Below are 21,411 nucleotides of genomic sequence, written 5' to 3'. Positions count from 1 at the left end.
AAACTTTTCAGATCACATGTAACGCTGTAGAAGTAGTCCTCAGTAGTATAGTAAAGCACTAAACTAAACCCCCCCCCCAAACACATGCTGCTCCTTCCGTGAATGCCGTCCATCCAGCAATCCCAGGCCTGGGGAGGACGGTCATGTACCAAATCACCATGGTAACACAAGGTAACACAAGCTGATTGGCCACACAATGGTAACCATGGTGATTTTAGTCATTCCAGGGCCCAGGACGGCTGAATCCAAGCGTCAGTGATACATATGCTCCTAATCTTGTGTTAATTAAAAAAAAGACATTCCGGCGTCATATGACGCCGGTGGCAGCGCGGGGGGGGGTAAAAACGCGACGTCATATGACCTCCGTGGCGGTCAAAGTGTTAAGAGTGTTCCCCTGACATCACAGTGATATCAGAGCATGATGTCAGAGAGACAAACCCTTAGAACCACAGTGTCAGGCGTGACAGAGATACATACATACGGTACATACGGACAAGCTGTGACCGTTCACATACTAATCTGCGACCTACGGTTGCAATAATACAAAAAAAGAAAAACTAAAACTCTAAGATAATCGATAGTTGTATTCCTAGACCAAATCACAACATAATTAGCTGACTTTAATGGGTTTGCTGTGATTTTCAACCAGTGCATTGTTTGATGGGACAACCCATACAGTACTTCAACCAGCTAAAGCAAGCAGGAAGGATTTACAAAGACTATTTGTACCCAAGCTCAGCTTATTAAGACAAATAATGATGACCTAACAGCTATTTTCCTTGAGGGAAGCTACAAGATAGTATATATTAAAATCTAGAAACAAACAGTGATGCATGTATTCTTTTCTTGTACTGGATGATAAAAAAATATATTAACTTTTGAAAAAAAGGCATGTAAATTCAGATCACATATGATGGACAAACTATGATAAATTAATACGATTAGCTTTGACTCCCATTCAGATAAAGATATTAATACAGATGATTATCGGAGGAGCTCACGTAAGTTGTAGCAATAGCATTAGCTCATCCCTCATTGTCTTACTGTTGGCTTCAAGTATTTAAAATAATGTGCTTCATCAAGTCATTACTGATTTGGACCGGGGTCACTAAGGCGACGCAATAGCTTTAATTGGTCTTGGTCGTCCTTGTCTTCTGTTCTGTCTGAATCCCTTTTGGCATTGTCTGTGCTCTGGGGGGCTTCCTCCAAGACCCCAACAGTATCAGTTGGGCTGGGAGTTGGTTGAACCACATGGACATCGGAGGCCCCGTTTACGTAATCGTCATCAGCACTATAAACCTGATGGTCTGAGAGACAAAGAGTATGTAGTGATCGTTCTTAATAGAGATGCATTCCATTCTCTCAATCAAGGATGGGCATCGACCTTTTTAAGACTTGTGGAAAATAGCGCCTTTGATGGACAACTTTGTTTTTTTACAACAAGGGTTCATATTTTAGAGAAAAGAAAAGTTGAGTGTTAAAATGTTTTCATTCACTGCTTTCTCTGCATGTGTACAAGTGGCTAAATATGTCTTTTTAGACACAATAAGCTGGCGATTTCTTTATTACTATTGACAGTAACACTACCAGTAAAGGTGGTTGCACACTGCTGCGTTTTTCGGGCCGAATATCGGAGTGAATTTCGGAGCGCGCAAATAAAAAATCAACCTCACGTTATGTCAGTCACGTTTGCACACTGGCGCCCGTTTCGCGCACCACTCGGTCCCTTGCTCTCTCTATCTCTCTCTCTCTCCTTGCCCTGAAAAACGCATTTCGCAACGAAAAACGCAGCAGTGTGCAACCACCTTAAGACCCTAATCGGGAGATACACAAACTTTAGAAGGCAATCGTAGCCAATCAGTAGGGAATATGGGAAATGGGACCGATCCATGTTGATGTCATGACTTTAGAAATACTGTGTACCACTTTCGTGATTTTAGGCCAAAATCTGTAGGAGCAGTGTCCAAAAATGTGTTTCACAAAAATCGGCCTGATGGTGGCGCTAGAAGAGGGCCATGTGAGAAATCAGGGGCGGAGGTTGTGATTTGCACATCCAAAGAGTGTGTGTGCAAAGTTTGGCATCGATAGGGCCACCAGTGCCAGAGATAAGTGTAGGGGCAAAAGTGTGGCGTGACGGACAGACGGAGGGACTGACTAACTGACAGAGGGACTAGCCCCCATGAAAGATTGCGGTGCATCTTGGGAATGGGCTTATTGTGTCTAAAAAGACATATTTAGCCACTTGTACACATGCCCCCACCCACTGAAATCAAAATCGTTAAAATCGCAGAAACGATAGAAAGCAGTATATGAAAACATTTTAACACTCATCTTCTCTTGAGTTACAATCTGAATGATCCTGAGGAAGGTCTATGACCGAAAGGGCAATCTAATTGAAATTAAAGAACCTGATTTTGCACAGTTTCGAATGTGCAGAGGCTCCCTTTAATTTTCTTATCCTGCGCTAAATACATCTAATCTAATCTAAAATATGAACCATTGTTGTAAAAAGAACTAAGTTGTCCGCCTTTAACCATTCTTTTGTATTAAAATGGGGGCTTTGACAATGATTCCTTAGGGAAAATCTGGCCTATAAGATTACAGTATGTGCTGTAGAAGGTTGGGCCAATTTAATAAGACATGAAATTTAGAAAAGAATAAACTAAATAATGTACTTTACACCAGATGCCTACTGTCTAATCATAAGACCTTCTGAAAGTCTATGAATGGAAAATTACATTTAGACTCTTTGCCAAAAGAGGAGCATCAACTTTCTAGGCAGTTAAAAATGAAGGCCACCAGCCCACCACTAGTCAACATGGTCAAGCAGAACCACATGTACATGCATGCTGAACTGACCTGATTCAAAACGAACTCTCCTCACTGTGGGTACGGGGTCCGGAGCTTTATCTAGCGTGAGATAGTGACTCATCTGAAAGAGTGGTCATTATATTAGTGACTACATGTCAGTGCAAAGATTCACAATGAACCACATGCGTCCCTTATATTCTGGGCATGTCATAACAGGCGAACACTACGCGAAAATAGCAGATCTACAAACTGACAACGTTGTCACATTGCAATGTGTAGTGAGCTTGTAGATTGGCTATTTTCAGCAGTGAGATTTCGTGTAGAGGGGAAAAAGGAGAGGGGTTTACAGACAAAGAAGTATCTTCAAGGGATGAATGTCAACATAAACAGTGGAACAGAAGCAAAATATAGCCAGGGGATGTGTCTTTCTGCAAGGAAATACCCCTGCACAATAATATAGTAGCTGATAAAGGGAAATTACTGCAAAAATATTTATATACACTGCCCAGAGTCACATTATATTTTCTTTATATTTTTTATTTCAATTATGATGACTTTCATTTTCCATTTGTGTGATCATTTATGTTCAAAGAGATGTTTATTTTCATATTTATGGGATGGCTGATATTCCATTGCTGGGCGTGACCTGGCAATGATTGAGACCCCACCCAACAATCACCCCATCAGGCTAGACTGATTGGGGTGTGGACACTTACAAAATGTTTGCTGCACCTGGGCGCCCGAGGGCTGCCAGACCAGTGTGAAACACTGAGAGGAGAGGAGCAAGAGGATGTTTTCCCAAGACCTTGCTTTCTGAAGTCTATGATAGATTATTGCAGTTTAGTGGCTAGTTCTTTTGAAGACTACGGAAGACCACTGAAGGATATTGGATCTTTTCCATCTCCCTATTCCATTGGATGAATGAACAGTTCCATGGAGGTTTACTATACAGACCTTGAATCTGAGATCAAGAGGTGGTAAGAGGGGAATTGCCATCCCCACCACATAGACTGAGTTTCTTTTGTTTCTTTTTTGGACATTTAAGTTGAATTATCAATAGTGCCTGGACACTTAAGCTGAACAAGCTCCCCTTAGTTGAACCTTTTTGAGGACTTATTATTTGATTTTCGAGTAAGTAAATACTTTCTTATTTTAAGTTTTATTTGTTTATTTATTTCATTCATTAATTTCAGCAAATGCTATTTTCCTAATTACCTTTTGATTTATTCTATATTGACCCACCACCTCCCTCATTTTGCTATAACTAATGCTTCTGTTCATATAGTTGCAACCGTTATAATACATATATAAAAAATAGGAGTATTATTATTTATTTAAAACATCCTAATTCAAAATCACACTAAGATTAACGAAATGATTTTCTGTTGCCGTTAAAACGTACCCTCCTCCCCATCTCCGCCCTCTGCTTCCTGAAGCGAACTTCACTGACGTCTTCCTCTGCGTCAAACGGATCCACAAACAGGTCATGTCTGCTATAGGAGCGTAGCTGAGGAAAGATTAGAAGACATAGTAGTGTTTTAATTACCTTTTCAACAAATGCATTACATTACTGCGACTCAACTAAAAAGCAACAGTAATCGTTATGCTCTTTTAAATATGTACCCTGTATACAGTATACAGTACCAACTGATCTCAAGTCTTAAGTGGGTTCCAGACGATACGCGGTCACCGCCTCCTAGTAATTCATTTTCAATGAGAGGCGGGCAGCTATTTCGGCCATGCAGCGAAGTTTAGAGGCGGCGAGGCGAGCGGGCGCAGTCCTGTGAAAATCCCCGCGAGCATGCTCGTTTGTGCATGCGCACACGGGCGGTGAGAGATGGATTGTGTTCATCTTTGTGAAATACCGAGTGTGTTTGTGTCTCACTGCGGCGCGGCCACCGCTGATCCTAGCGGCAGCCCCCACGGCAACCGTGCCTCGTTTGAAGGGCACTTTATTGACCCTTTCTGAGGACTAATAGTACTATATAGTATATAGATTTATAATACTATAGATAGTATTATAAATCAAAGAAATCAAGCAAGTAACACTTGTAGTGGACATTTTATGCTGTTTTCTTAAAGATTTAGTTTTTGTCCTTTATTAGGGACAGATCAGCTAACACAGGGATGCTGACAGAATCCTCGCTAAAAACCCCAGGACAAAAATTCACTCGTCCTAGACAATTTGCCCTCCTGGCCCCCAAACTGGAATAAACTCCATGTCGCACTTAGAACTACAGACTCACTGCCTAGCTTCCGCCATGGACTGAAGACTCACCTCTTAAGACTCCACTTAAACCCATAGCACTACTGTAACACTCATTGACAATTGCAAGGCTTGCACTGCACTGTCCATTGGGTGTGAGGCAGAGTACTGAGAGATTGCATGCCATTCTCTCATGGCTCAGAGTAGAGGAGAGGTTGGCATGTAATTTAGTGAGTTTCTTTTGGAATATTTGTCATAGTAAGCAACCAGTTTGTCTGTACTCACAAATACAATATGTGAGAGATCGTCATAATCATGCTACCAGGCAGGCTACTAGGGGTGACATGGTTAAAGAAAAACCCAGAACAAATGCAGTATGCAGATCTGTAATGTATAGGGCAATTAATATATGGAACACGTTACCGAATATGATCACTGAAGCACCCAGTAAGGCTAGTTTTAAGAGACTCCTTAAAAGACATTTGACTAATTATCCTCATTTTAGTTTAAATTAATTGACCTGTAGTTGGTTTTATTGTCTTGAATCTTTTTTCTTGTAAGACTACATGTTTTTATTGTATTGTGTTGTGTTGTGTTATGTATTGTATTAATGTATTGTTATGTTTTTTGTGGACCCCAGGAAGAGTAGCTGCAACTTTGGTGGCAGCTAATGGGGATCCGTATGAATAAAGAATAAATAATAAAGAATTGACCATTGACCATACATGAAGCTAGTTAGTAGTTTTTAGGTTTTAGAATTTTTTTTTTTTTACTGATTTACTGAGGTGCATGATCTACCTGGTCCACCTATGTTATTGTTTTTCTAGACTGATATTCCTATGCATTTCTTATATTGTTGTTGATGTACTGACATATTATCTTGCTTATTATAGTGATCTATTACCTGCTTATTGTAAATCGCTTTGGATTAAAAGCGTCTGTTAAATGCCTAAACTGTAAACTGACAGTAGGCTGACAGGAAATGGGGGAGAGAGATGGGAGTGACATGCAGCAAAGGCCGTTAGTATCAGGTCTCGAACCCCCGATATGCTGTCAGGCAACACTGAGCCTTTTTTTTTTACATATTGTATTTATTATGGTGCTTGCAAAGTGTTATTAACATTTTAGCTTAAACACTCTCTGCATTCTGAGCCGTTTTCAGCTGCAAGGATAAATGACCTCTTCTGGCTGCTGGGGGTGCTGTTGAGGGAATTTTCAACACGGCAGCTTTTCCTGCAGTGTGCCTGACATTGAAAATTCAGTGAGAAAAGCTTCACCCGTGGGCTACTGCCCCCCCCCACATTATTTTGTGGTGTCCCCAGATGATTAGCTTAATGTCATTGTTTTTTCTCCCTCAACGGTAAAACAAACCAACACAGAGTATAAGTGTATACAGGGACATTTATTAAGTGACAATTTAAGGACTTTCAAGACCATTTTAATATCAAACTGGCCAAACCGTCAAATATTAAGTAAGCAAGAGTAGAACATTGTGAAAATAGATCTGCTATTTTCACAATATTTATCTGTGGAACCGAGTCACATTAAATGTAATACCTATACAATTCCAAGTACTTGCCAGCCCCAGTTCAAATATGTTTATTTTGGGGGTCACGGCCTAAAAAGGTTTGAGAACCACTGATTTAATTTGTACAGCGTTAATGATGTACATACCTTTTAAGTAAATTATTGAAGAGTTTCATTCATATGTCCCTTACCCTTTGTCTGGTCTTCTGCAGGTTGCCCCTAAGGACCTTTCGGATCTCTTCCTCTCTGCTTTTTGAGATCTTTGGTATAATCCGATCTCTTGGTTGATCTCTGGGCTGGATGTTCCTGCAGATACACACACCATACAGTACATTTTCCCTACGCGGCACAATCATATAAAACCATATATTAACTCATTGACTGCCAAGGCACGAGTTTCACGAGTTATTACAGTACTCCCAGGCTGCCACAGCCCGAGTTTCCCGAGTTGGAAGCCATTTTGAAAAAAAAAAAAAAAAAATTTTTTTTTTTTTTTTCAAAATTGTTTTTTATAAAAAAAAATCTAAAAATGCCTCAAATGTATTAGGCATGATCGCAATTGTGAAATTGCATGTTTAGCCCCATAACAAACACATCTTTCAAAATGTCAAAAATGGCTGTTTTGTCTGACTTTGAAGGCTTGTATCTCATGAATGCCTGAACGGATTTCCAAGCGGATTTTTTTGTTTGAAAGCTGTTAAAAAGTACTACACATATGGTGCATGATCTAGGCATGGGCGTGCACGATCCGTGCACTAAAAATTGATCCGTGCACTAGAAATTTAGGAAGGTGGCAGTGTTTGTTTTGTCTGACTTTGAAGGCTTCTATCTCATGAATGCCTGAACGGATTTCCAAGCGGATTTTTTTGTTTGAAAGCTGTTAGAAAGTACTACACATATGGTGCATATATGGTGCATGGGCGTGCACGATCCGTGCACTAAAAATTGATCCGTGCACTAGAAATTTAGGAACGTGGCATCCTGGTACTTGGCGGCCATCTTGAAAAGGGCATTCAATGAAACGGTACGTAAAATTAGTAATTTCTGGTTATGTGAAAGTTAGAAATGCAGGATTTTCATAAGAAACCAAATGTAGGTGGAGAAGATATTAGCCTCGCGTAGCCAGGCTTACTCATCTGCGAAGAGAAAAGCCTGGTTACGACGTGAGGCTGATACGTGATACGGCATAGAATGGTGCTACTTCCGCCGGGAGAATTTCACCGGAGGTTGTTTTTTCACAGTGTGGTGTATTCACGCTGGCGAAAGAAACTGTTCTACTTCTCCCGACCCTTTGGTTGTGCTCGTAATAAACAATATACAAACAAAAACATGGATTCTGTTTTTTCGCTGGTGGATGTAAACAGACCTACACTGTGTGACGTAACTTCCCTTAACCGCAGCACTTCCGCCACTTCAGTATGCAGCCCACAGCCACACAGTGGATATTGTGGCAAGGATGGGAAGATATAGGAGAAACGTCTTCCTACTCCCTCAACAGCTACTGTGCCATTCAATGACACACTAATAAGTAGTATATTCACAATTTCTCCAATTAACCAATTAAGCCCTGTTTTATACTTCTGCCCAAAATAGGTACTCCATATTGAAAGCAGTTAAGCCACTCAGTGCAACAGTAACAGAATTTACAGCAGTCTAGGAAGAGGGTACAACAGGACATTGCTGCTTAAAGAGTATCTATTATGTTATATGAACATCCCCTGGGAAAAACTAATATACCGTACATTTATTTCTAAATAGATCTTGCATTTGCTCTGTGTATGTCATTTTTGTGAATGAATCACCATAGTCAGTGTGCCATGGCTGTGTCAGATATTACGAGGCTACTTTCCTCTGCAATGAGCCAATTCATGTTGCATCTCCATTTCCAATATTGCTGACATCATCATCCGGCATAATGTGATTAGTGACACTTCTAGTGGGAAACTTGTGTAGACCACATATGCCAAATCCCAGCACTATGTTCGACTATGTTTTACGATTCGTCAGAGAGATAGAGACAAGAGAAATTAATTTTGACGTTGTAAGACAGTATAAACATTTTGCTACAAACACACTGCATTCATTGACTGATATCAAGTTGACGGATCAATATATATATCTTTTCGTTTTTTTATGGACGCAGCTGCAAGCTTGTAGATCTCCAATTTTTGAAAGATCGTGAACATTTGTGCAAGTCTTTGAATATTTCAAATCCTTCTAAGGTAAACCTGTTTCTATGTCAGTGGTGCTCAAACTTTTTCATGTGAAGGACCCCCAAAAGGATATGAATTTGGCCACAGACCCCCATCTCAAACTATTTAGTTCCAGGGACCCCCCAGAGCATAATTTTAGTTACAAATGTTCGCTTAAAAAATACATATATTCAAAGTTTGCACACGTTTTCACAACTTTTCAAAAATAGCAGATCTACAAGCTCGCAGCGCGGCACTCGCTTGTATATCTATATATAGCTGGTATATCTGCTATTCTTCAATACTAAAGTATAAAATAATTAAGGCCCCTCCACCTTGGGCCCAAGTAACTCAGTCCCACTTTTCCTCCCCTTGTGACGCCCCTGAGGGCATGCCTCCAGACAGAGCTCTGTTATGTACTCAGTGCTTTGTAGTTGTATTTGTAAAAGCCCATCTCTGCATGCTACCTCATTGAGACGGCCGCCAGCGAGGGCAACTTGGCTGAGCTTCCACTTTCCACTAGCATGATGGCCCGCTGCATCTCCATCTTGTTGTAGAAGGAGATCAGCTGTGGCTCCGAGGAGCGATCCCCTGCTATCAGCCACTTCTTCACATAAGTCTTGTTGAAGCGGTTGAGCCTGGTGACATGAGACATACACAAGTATAATTAAGCAAATTTATACTTTGTCACATGAGCATGACGCTCATTGAACATACAGTAACTGATTTGGACCTTTTATAGGTCAGTGACTCTGTCAGTCAACAAAAATAACCGATTTTCAGCTGAATACATGTCGCTGCAGTTGAAAAACCTGTTCAAGCAGTGATAATAAGAAAAAATATAATAAGGAAAAACATACTTTTCTTTCCAGTGGTGATGTCCATAATGGCCACAAATGCTTTCAATGCCTGTGAGCAGATTGTCCAGGAACTAAAGTAAAGAGAAGATTTTTATCATCAGTTATTTGGTCTGTTACATGGTGCTACTGTAGGTGAAATCTATACTGATGTCTCTTATCATGATCCAGGCAAGGAATTCCATTAATGTTCAAGCACTTCATTATTGATGGCTATCACTGATAGATTAACATAAATACAACATTTTGGTTCCAAACAGCTAGAATATCTCAATAACTATTGGCTCATTTGTAATAGAATTAGTTTTGCAGCCTCATGCTCCCTGGAAACTTTTACTGAAATATCATTGTGACCTAGTAGCCGTTTCTGTCACTATTAGGCCAAATGGATGATTTTGGTTGCCCTTACAGCTAACCTTTTATACTCTCAGGATTCGAGTAAGGACTCCACTATGTGCAGTACCTGAGTGTGAATTTCCTCATTAATGGAAGGTTTTTTCTCCTTCTTCTTCTTCACCGCCAACAGGTCAACCAGTGGCCTGATGGTCATACCCTGAGAACACAAATATGGATGTAAGGGACAAGGAAAGCATAACAGAAAAATTGTAAGAAGAGAACACTAGTAAGATGCCTCAGGGCGACATGCAAATCAGGGCAACATGCAAATTCACTGGCCAATTCCTTGCCATCTGGCCAGTGATGTATGTCTACGGAATGCCTAACCCACACACACACACACACACACACACACACACACACACACACACACACACACACACACACACACACACACACACACACACACACACACACACACACACACACACACACACACACACACACACACACACACTCCACATAAAATGTTCTTTTGAAACTTGTTGATGAACTAAATATCCTCCAGGTGCCCCATTCACAGCCAGCACAAAATGATTACTCTAGCATTTCTGTATGCACCAGTAACACTTGATATGGTCTCTATCAGTTGTTACACCACACACATCTTTATTCTATTAACTTACATAACATTGTAGTTATTATTGTATATAAAGGTGGTTGTTGCATTTTCCAGGTCCTAAATTAGCTATTGATTGTGTTCTGTCCGAAGGCCAAACTTACTTGCTGCAGGGCCAGCAAGCCCAGGGCTAAATGAGGTGGTAGCCCACTTCAAACTATGGTAGTCTGACCATTCTCTTGCTATTGGCTATCTCACAGGGTCTTAAACCTGGGCTATGTAGAGTGTGAATCTCTATTCATCTCTATGAACTGAGTACAATAGGACCCCAATGTAAACAAGCCATTGTGCTTTCTTGATTTTAAATCCTATTAGTTGACCGTGTATCTGAACTGTACTGTCATGTGCTTTGTGTGAACTGCTAATAAAGAATTCAATCAACCAATCAATCAATGAAAGCACCTCTTTAACCCTACCAGTGCCAGCCCCTAGATGGCGCCAAAGAATGCCAGGCTTTCTCCCATAGGCGAGCGCATTAGCATCCGGGGACTCACGTTGCAGTGACGCGCGTGCTCACGTTCGTGCACGTCATGGAAAGGTCCCGGATGATAATGCTAACAGAATAGCTATTCCCATTTTGTCATTTTAAAGATCATTTTTCGGCGATTTCGCCGTAAATAAACCTCGCGCCACATCCCTAAAAACACAATCCAGAGATATGGGCCTCCAAAGATGTGGTTTTTCATTGGATTCGGCGGCGATTCGCAGCTACGTTCGCGGCTCACGGCCGGCATGGCTTCCCCAGGATTTGGACCACTGGATTTTAAATTTAGGCTCAGGCTTCAGAAGGCCTCGGATCATTTTATTCATTTCATTAAAAATCCCGAACATGTTCGGGATAGGCACACTGGACTACGTTCCGGAAGCGGCGCTGAACATTCGGTGAACATTGGGGGTCTCAAAAATGTATTTTAAACCATTTTTAATGGAATATATCGTCGGACCATGTAAAATGGCTAGCTGGCTAGCGTAGGACGAGCCAGGACCACCCACGGCTCTACAAGCAGCTCAGGGTAAGTCAATTAATAAAAAAAAAAAAGTTTTGGATTGAACATATCCCGAACATGTTCGGGATAGGCACAGAATGAGTTAACAATGATAGATAATAAGTATTGTTGTAATTATGTTGAATACATCCTAAGTGAGACTTGAGATTTTAGTTTGACTTTTGGTGAGCCTTAGCCCATAACAATATATGAAGTAGCATTATTGTGGTCCCTCTCACCTGAACAAAGACTGTGAAGAAGATAACAGTGATGATGGCAGTGAGGAACAGGTTCTTCATTTTGCTGGTGGTCAGCAGGTACCCCAGGGAGAAAGCAATTGCACCTCGCAAACCACCGTAGGCAACGATGAACTGATCCTTTTTCGTCAACTTGACAATACGGAATTTATTAATGATGAACGTCAGGCCAATCACTCCTGAAATACACAAAACAGACGTTTATGATGCAACTAATAAATTAAACCACAATGTTTTAGCGATAGCCTTTTTTCCAACAAAAAAGTACATACTTAGCCAACAAAGCCAATACTTTATAAAACGAAAATAAAGGAAAATCTTGTCAATTGAAATCTGCTCAGGCTCAGCACAATAATGATAATATTATCATAATATTAAGCCTAGGCTAAGGTGGGTGAAGAATCATCTAATAAAGGCAGGACAGGCTAGAATAAAATATCCCTCTTTCAAACTGCACTGACCGAGTACTCTTGACAAAAGGCAAAGGACGACGGTGAGAATAACAAAGGTCCAGTTCCAGGTGTGAGGGCCAACAACCGTGGACACGCCCAGGAAGATGAATATGAGAGTCTCACTGACGCTGCTCCACATCTTTAGGAAGTATTTTATGGTGGTGTAGGACTTGTGGGAAATGTTGGCTTCCACGTATGGTCGCATCGTCACCCCACAAGCGATCAATCTGTACGGGGCACAGTCCAGGTACGTATAAATCACTTTTAATCAACGTTCTTTTACCATATTTTGTATGGGGCATAGCAGTGGGCGTCGAGGCATGGTTTACTGGTGCCACTAAAATAAATCTGCCATTAATTTTTCCCATAGAGATTTACAAAGATATATCAATTATTTTAAGCTTAGAATCAAGCCATCCAGGATGCTGGTGAATCGTGACACCTTTCATTATGTGAAAAGAAAACAATTAAAACCGCTAAACCAAGGGTCTTCAACAGGGGGTCCGGGGCGTTGTGAGCTTGTAGATCGGCTATTTTCGGCAAAGAGGTTTGGTGTACAAGGGAAAAAGAAGTACAGAGTGAAAAGTTTATTAAGTACTGACGGTTCAAGAGGTTAAATACCGGTATCTGAAAACACAAATTAACATGAATCCAAAATATACAGATCATCCTGCTGTCAAACAATGAAACTATCTGGAATCTATGAGAAGGTTGCTTCATCTCTCTCTCAACCAACGGGTCCATGGCCTGAAAACGTTAAAGACCCCTGCGCTAAACAAAGGGTATTTATTAAATGTAGTATATCATATAATTAAAAGAATTATAATAATTTCACAAAATCAAAGGTTTTATAGTCATGATTCACCAGGATCTTGGATGGCTTGATTCTAGGCTTAAAATAATTCATATAAATATTTTAAACTTTTTTCGTGGCACCAGTAAACCACGCCCACTGCTATGCCCTATTATTATGATCGTTCTACAATCACTTACGACATGATCCCTGACAGATGAAAGACCTCGGCGGAGAGGTAGGCCATGTAGCTGTAGAGGAAGACGAAGAGGGGCTCGATGACGCGGGTGTGCGAGGTGAAGCGGGAGGTGAAGGCACCCAGCAGGCCATAGATGGCGCCCACCATGATCCCGCCCAGCGAGACCACGAAGAAACACGCCACACCCAGGAAGGCATCGAGCAACGTCGCCTCCCCAGCGTGGACGAACTCTTCAAACAGGTGGTACAGAACCTGTTTGTAATTTAAAAATAGATATCAAATAAAAAAATAACTATTGTTATTTATTTAGTATACAAGAAATACAATATTTAAAATCAGAAGCAGCCAGCTTACATTCAGTCAAATTCCATCTACTGGAACCACTAGCAAAACACCTCTATACTTCTTTGGTACGACAGTGTTGTGCGGTGAGCATATAGACAAAGACGATCGAAAAGCCCTCAAAGCCCGAGGATATATTAGTCCAGTTCAACGAGCAACACCTTTGAACGTACAAACCTAGTTTTACCGTAATTCCTCCAACAGTCGTGCATGGTTCTTTACCGTATATGACACCCACACCCACTCACACCAGCAGCAAACTGGCTGAGGTGGAAAGTCTGGTGACGCGAGGTTACAAACTGGCTGGCAATTTTTAGAACCTACAAATGACATTATAAAAATAGAAAGGATTGCCCATCCAATTTCATCAACAACAACAATAACAATAGGCTAATAATAATAATAAATATTATTATAATACATCAATGTATTAATTTATATTAATAATATTTTTTGGAACAGATTCCATTCATTTGGGAACGGTAACATTTTTTGGGACGTTAGTCTGGAGCCCTGGTCTGACAGGTACATTTGAGAGGTTCAAAGCTTTTCTTTGTGGTGCTAAAGTACAATCCATGCATAGTCGAAATGACATTGGATGAGTGCTCCAGCTAGTGTCCTCAGTGTGTTCCTACTGACCGCGAGGAGATCCTGAATAGAAGTCTAGTCCTTTTGTTCATTTTTCTGATTGTGTTGCCATTATTTCACTTGAAACGTTGTCCTCTAAAATACAACCCAGGTAGGTAACTTCTTCTTTCCTTGTGATAGCATCATAACCCACTTTGACTGTGAAGTATTTGGCCTTGCAGAGGTTAATTCTGGATCCAAAAAGAATGGATTCAGTTTTGCCCAGGTGTAATGATAGTTTATTATCAGTGAGCCAGGTGCAGATTTTACAGCCAGAGTTCAGAGCTAAGGGCTTTTTCAACCAGCAATTCGTCCTTGCCCGAGACCAGGCGTGCCGAGTCATCCACGAACAACAAAAAATTGTAGTCACATGCTGATGGGCATGTCGTATATTAGGAACAGTAAAGGCCCTAGAATACTTCCTTTAGGAACGCTGGAGTTCACTGGGAGGGGGGAGGACAGGGTTCCGTTCACCTGTTCTTTCCCCTCCAGATAGGATTTAAAACCTGATTGCCTTCAACTTATCAATCAGTACGGAGTGATTTACAGTGTCTACCTCAGGTTTATGTAGTCGATCAAATAGAGTAGGCAGCAGGTGTCAGTGGAGTGAGTTCTGAAGCCAGATTGGAATTCGTACATTCTACTATTTATTTTTAATTAAGATACTTTTCGACCAGTTCATATACTTACCTCTCTATAACCTTCGTTAAAGAATATAGAATAGAAACAGGGAGGTAGTTGCCGGGGTCTAATTTGCTTCCTTTTTTATACAGAGGGGTGACTCTTGCTAGTTTGAAATCTTGCGGGACATGCCCCTGGCTGATGGAGAGGTTTGTTATGTGGGTAATGATTGGAGCAATAGAGGGGGTTGCATCTCTGAGAAATTTGGGGGCAATATTGTTGTGGCCAGTGGCCTTGTTTTGTTGTAGGGCGGTCGGTTTTTTAGACACATCAGTTGTCAGTCACCATGGTGAGTTTAAAGTAATCTTCGCGTACACCTGGATTTTTGTAGAAGTGCTCTACCCCATAAAGCCCAGAATGAGAGTGCAGTATGTTAACCAGTGTGGTGGCTATGGTTGTAAAGACATTGTCTAAGTGAGTATCTGTAATGAGCGTGCCATCCAAATTGATGTTGTGGATCCGGTTTTCAGTTTATTACTGCAGCCTAACAGTTTAAATATGTCTGTCCTCTGCAGTTTTAATCATGCTAGTTACCTTCTTCTTCTTACCTTAAAATATCTTTATATGTTAATTCTCATCTCATATATAATCTACTGCTATTCATATTTTAACCACACACCACATAATAAAACTGCCATTCAACAGTGCCAGTTTTCATTCAAAAATACAAGTTTCAAGTTCACAGAACTTCACACTACATTATGACACAAACAATACACACACGCATGCCATATACCACAAATATACCAGCAACATCCCTACTTGAAATCATTCACAGAGGAAAGTGCACAACAGCAGTTAGTTAATGGCAAATTGACCATGGCTTGTTTTGTAGGAAGGAACAATGGTGGCCTTAATTAAGAAGAGTAGCTTTCCATTTTGTAGTTTATATAATTTATGTAGATCTGGTAAAGAAGTCAATAATCTCTAAGACTAGGAAAGACAGGCAGACCTCAAGGCAAGTAGGCAACATACTCAAGGCCTTAACTCTTCTAACTCACAAAATGGACAATGCATGATCTCAGCCTTTACATTGTAGCAGGTAAAACTGATGTGCACAAAAGGGAAATACTTTTGCACACTTTGATTAAAAACAAAGAAAATGTGTGTGGCATTGTTATGCTTCATGACAGAGAGGTCAGTGTAGACTAGAGAGACAGGACATCCAGGGCAGAGAGAGAGGATAAACATGCAAGACTAGACAGTGTCAGGTTTGCACCCGGTTCCTTGCTCTCACACAAGGAGCATACCGGTAATGATCTTTGCACTAAATGGTTGAGCCAGCCCAGAAGACACTCCTTTATGTATAAATCTATGCAGAATTAAAAGTTCTTCCACCAGCAGTGCAGTAGTAAAGACTGGTGAACAGCAGTCGCTCTTTATTATGAAATATTGATCTGAGATATTTTGGAGGTTAGCCACAAAGGAAAATATGCTCGCAAACAGTCTGAAACAGTGATATTAGTAGTATCTCTGCATGCCTATGATGTCATAACAATATCCCCATGCTAAACGCAAATCTACCACCTGTCACTCACCACAGTGACGGCGTCATTGAGCAGCGACTCCCCAAACACCAGGATGTGAAGCAGCTCGTTGATGTGGATCTCCTCGAACACGGCCAGCACCGCCACGGGATCCACGGCCGAGATGATGGCTCCGAACAGCAGGCAGGACAGCAGGTCCACGCTCGCCAGCTGGCCGCCCTCTATCTGACACACAGCGTACATCATCCCCCCCATGAAGAACGTATTCCACAGGGTGCCCACCACGGCGAACACCAGGATGGTGCCCAGGTTTTCCGAGAAGGGCCGGATGGGCAGGAAATAGCCTGCATCGAGGATGATGGGAGGCAGGAGGTAGAGGAAGAAGAGCTGGGCGTCGAGGACAGGCGGCGTCTCGCCAACGGCTTTGATGAAGCCGCCCACCAGCAGGCCCACTACGATCAGCAGGCAGCTCTCTGGGACAATGTTAGACACCCGGGGAATCACATGAAAACCTGGAAAGAGAGGGAAGTACGAAAGAAACGATCAGACAGTTCAATTAGAGGTGAACATTTGGAACTTGAATTACTAACACAATTCTGTTCTAAAGTTCTAAATCAAGTCAGAACTCAAAATACACTGCAACTCTCCCCAGTGTAATAGGTGTATTTCAGCAGATTCAACTCTACTACAGTTATGCTCTGTGCCCCAACCGACAGAATTTCAGTTATGCTCTGTGCCCCAACCGACAGAATTTCAGTTATGCTCTGTGCCCCAAACTATTTAGTGTACTATAGTACTTGTCTGACTTTATTATTAGTGTGGTTGCCCTAGCGCAACCAGACTATAGTATTTGTCTGACTTTATTATTAGTGTGGTACTCGTCCGACTTTATTCTTCCAGATAAACTTTATTTTGCCACGCTACTTCTCCCACAGTTTTGGTGGCACACACTTGGGCCATATGTCAAATCGACCAGCTTCATCAGGAATCGAGTGCTTGCATTTTGCTAAAGAGATACATTATAGTTAATTAAAATGAATTCATTAGTGAAATAATGTTCTCCATTGACTTGAATGGGAAAATGCAAAAACTCCCAATTTCCCAGAACTGTTTGCCTCTTTCTTATATTATTTGACAATTTAGCCAATGTTTATAGTATTGTTTGTCGATTACTTTTAATTACTCTTTTTCTTTCTTTTTTCTTTCTTTTCTTTTGAGGTATTAAAATGTTCTTAAGAATCCTTAAATTGTCACTTCACTGTCATCTGGGGACTCCCCACAAATCATGTGGGGAGCACTGGGGACCCTCCTGGGGGTCCCGACCCACAGGTTGAGAACCACAGACTACGATTGTCTGACTGTATGTCTGCCTGGAGCTAATGACATTTTTGGAAAAAAGGAAACCAGCACTCACTTGGATAAAATTCTTATTATTATTTATTAAAGGGTTCAAAGGCCTTCCTTAGGTCTGTGGCCCGAAATGTCCATTCTTGATCCGCTGCAGGGGGGTGAACCCTTTAATAAATAAGAAGAATCTTATCCAAGTGAGAGCTGGTTTCCTTTTTCAAAAGTTCATTGTTGAAAGAACCGTGCACCCTGATGACCCCTCCAGCTTGTTCAAATGGCTGAACTCGCTGATGAGTGCTCCTCTTCTCCCTTTTTTAAAAGAGCCTGGAGCTACGTGTATGTCACCAAATACCAGGCCGATGTGTGCCAAATAATTTCTTGTGCACACTCTGCTAATGTAGGATCTCACCATTTTCTCTTCACATCTGTTCTGTAATTTTAGAAATATTTGACTTTTACTTTTTGTCAAATGAGGCTTGGAAGCCTCGGATTGCTGAAATGTACTTTCACAGCCACGCAGTCTATAACTAAGGAAGTGGGGCTGAAACCATGCCAAGATATGGAGTCATACATCATGGACAGACAACTGCTTAGATCCACATTAAGCCATGCTGTCTAGCCTTTTATTGTTTATTTAGCATCTAGGTTAAACAAAAATGCAACCAAGTAGGCCGATTCGATTGCTTTGGCACATCGGACAGGACACACACCCCTTCTGGACTATGATCAAATACTCTTTCCTGTGCCTGTCACACGGTGTCCGTTTCAGCTTTCCTTCTTAATAACAAGGGGAGTTTACTGCCAATTCTTCATATATATATATATATATATATATATTTTTTTTTTTTTTCTCCAAGAGATCCCTGCATGGCCAAAACAGCAAAACTATGACAAGAATGATTATGAAAGAATTATGTCAATAAGCAAAAAATAGAATCCCTATATTAAGTTTAGACTTTGTAAGGCAGGATAGCACGCAAGAGCCTAAACTTACATATTGGCTGCACAAAACAGACAGCTCCTTATTGCTGCCTCATAATAAATATTTTTAAACTCGTCACCAAGAAAGCCAATTTATTTTAGTGTTAAATCTACTTGTCAGTGTGGTTGCAAAGACCACAAAAGAACCGTTTGTCTTGCACTCTGATGATGAATGAGGCCTTAAAGTGTCCGTGACACGTGAGTGGGTATTTGTAAGACTGTCTACAATATTACTGTGATGTGATAGTGTTGTGTACAACGAGTCTTGTCCCCTCCTTTCCTCTTTGTTTTTGTACACTGGGGTCTTTGTTATCACGGAGAGAGCACTGGGGCAGGAAGTTGGACCGGCCCTGAGAAAGAACTGCTGGACCAATAGATAAGCAGAAGGACAGCTGCATGCATTCAGTTCAGACAGTGATAAACCACCAGAGCAACCTTTTCTGCGAATCACACCAGAAAAATGACATGCGTTACAGCAGGGGTCTTCAACGTTTTCAGTCCAAGAACCCCTTAGCTAAGAGAGAGATAAAGCAGGGACCCCCCACAACCTTCTCATAGATTCCATTTAGTTTCGTTGTTTGACAGCACAGTCATGCAGTGTATTTTGGATTAATGTCAATTTGTGTTTTCAGATATTTAACCACTTGAACCATCAATACTTAATAAACTTGACCTTTCACTCTGTACCTAGTCTGCTCTTTTTCCCCTCTACACCAAAGCTCTTTGACAAAAATAGCCGATCTACAAGCTCACAACGCCTCGCACTTGTAGATCGGCTATGTTTGGCTAAAGTTCACAGAATAGGGACACTAGGGTTCAAGTGGTTAATATGAAAAAGAAGAAAAAAGGTTTCTATCTCACAAAGATTTGGAGGACCCCCTGTAGTAACTCTGAGGACCTGTTGAAGACCCCTGCGTTACAGTAAGACCTGTCAGCAGACAGTCTGTAGCCTATATTATACAACATTGTGTCAGTGGAAAGGTTGTAATTGCAGTGGGGGCCCAGAAACTTAACCAAGAATTCAAAGGTCCTTATATGCTTAAAATGTACAATTTGTACATAAACAGGTGAGGCCCATCAGAGACCTCTAATAAGAAGATCCTGATCACACTAATTTCAAGTTGTTATAGGCTAAATAATTATGCTCACATAAGGGATGGAATTCATACATCAGAGGATACTTATGGAGATGTGTCCAGGTCAAATATAAAACCCTGGCAAAGGTCACACAAGACACGATATAGATGTGAAGCATGTTCAGTCCCTAAGGTGATCCATTTTAAACCTCTTGTGGACAACTGCTCCAAAGCCATGCCTTGTTGGCCCTTGTACAGTTATAACTATTCTATTTTTAGTCGATTGGTGCCAACTTTTTGTGCTAAAGCTGGATGACAACGCATGTGTTAGAATAATTATGATGGGCATACCACTCATAAACAGCCTTGCGTGCTATTCATCAATTTGGTAGACATTTTATAATTTTACAAATTATGCTAATTTTGCTACTGTACATTAAAAAAATATAAATAAATAAATGTGCACTCACCAAGTTTCATTAGCAGGGCGAGGAGGATCCAAAGTGAGATCTCGAAAGGGATTCGTACGTGGTCGTAGTTGAAGGAAAGGACGGGGAACGCTTTTTTATGATGGGTGACATTAGTTTGGTGATTATAGTCCTCTTCTGTGGGATGTTGACTTCCAGAGGTCTCGTTGCTTGGAGTATCACGACTTGCGGTGGCTACAGCGAGAAGCAGCAGAACAACAAGACACTGGACCGGTAGACGGACTCTCCCTGAGCCAGAAGGCGCCGTTAGGATTGAGAGCGCAGGCATTTCTGACTGATCTGACAGTTTAAAGCCCAGTCCTCAAAACGATCGTCCTCCCGAACAGCTGGAAACCAGGGAGGTGAGGATGATGAAGACTACACGCGAAGTGGTGACGATGCGCCATGGTGAAGCGCAGACTTTTCATAGGAGACTTTTACGCAAAGCCGCAAAGGCTCCCCCCGATTATCTTTGGGCTACACACCACGGCTGCTTTGGGAAAACTTATTATTTACTGTCGTGACCATTCTGACCCAGTAAATTAATTTTTGTGACACGCTGAACATTTCGTTTCTAACTGACATTTTTGGCTACTGACTGAATTGATGGAATTCACGCGCGCCTGTCAAATCGCTGTCCCCATGCGACGAGCTTTTACCCTCTGTGTTTCCGCGGCTGCAGTCTTCTGTTCAGTACTGTAGTCTGTACTAGACTGAGTTGTTGGTGCATTAACATAAATAACATCACACTGACTGACTACCAAAATGCAGCAGCAGCAGCAGCAGCAGGCAGCAGCAGGCAGCAGCAGGCAGCAGCAGCCAGCCGGTTTATCCACCGCTAGTGATAAGTGACCTCTGCTGGTGTGGAGGAGGACTGGTTAACATTTAGGCCTAATGGTTCTCAAACGTTTTAATTTCAAGGACACCTCTAGATTCAAACAAAGTCCAGTGCCATCATAACCCTTGACAATGTAATGTCTGTATTTTGTGCCATTTGTGATACTTGCTATTGTCTTTTTTTGTGTCTTTTGTCATGTTAAAGCATATGCTGCAAAACAAGTGGGGGTTCGACACACATTGTAGCCTATACTCAGCAATACAAGTAAGT

The 21,411-nt window shown here is 41.3% G+C and overlaps 1 protein-coding gene across 1 annotated transcript; it reads right to left on the bottom strand.

Annotated features, from left to right (window-relative positions):
- Positions 1 to 41: 41 nt before the first annotated feature.
- slc9a1b (solute carrier family 9 member A1b) lies at positions 42 to 20,984 on the bottom strand. The gene is made up of 12 exons (XM_080734492.1): positions 20,307 to 20,984; positions 16,484 to 16,944; positions 13,297 to 13,547; positions 12,313 to 12,530; positions 11,834 to 12,030; positions 10,057 to 10,146; positions 9,597 to 9,667; positions 9,204 to 9,374; positions 6,736 to 6,850; positions 4,214 to 4,318; positions 2,860 to 2,932; positions 42 to 1,307 (listed from the first exon to the last, which is right to left on the bottom strand). Exons 1-12 carry the CDS (start codon positions 20,590 to 20,592, stop codon positions 1,087 to 1,089), a joined length of 2,259 nt encoding a protein of 752 aa, XP_080590618.1. The 5' UTR covers positions 20,593 to 20,984; the 3' UTR covers positions 42 to 1,086.
- Between the last annotated feature and the right edge of the window lie 427 nt (positions 20,985 to 21,411).

Source organism: Nannobrachium achirus (genome assembly GCF_963921795.1).
Source record: "Nannobrachium achirus genome assembly, chromosome: 10".
NCBI classification, from domain to species: Eukaryota; Metazoa; Chordata; class Actinopteri; order Myctophiformes; family Myctophidae; genus Nannobrachium; species Nannobrachium achirus.
Note: the sequence above shows the minus strand (reverse complement) of the source record. Positions and strands in the feature narration are given on the sequence as shown.

Excerpts from the sequence above, each read along its gene's own strand:
- slc9a1b (XM_080734492.1), bottom strand. The coding sequence starts at position 20,592 with ATGCCTGCGCTCTCAATCCTAACGGCGCCTTCTGGCTCAGGGAGAGTC. Across the intron at positions 10,147-11,833 it reads TCTTCACAGTCTTTGTTCAG|GGTATGACCATCAGGCCACT; the intron begins GTGAGAGGGACC and ends TTGTGTTCTCAG. Across the intron at positions 9,668-10,056 it reads ATGAGGAAATTCACACTCAG|TTCCTGGACAATCTGCTCAC; the intron begins GTACTGCACATA and ends TCTTTACTTTAG.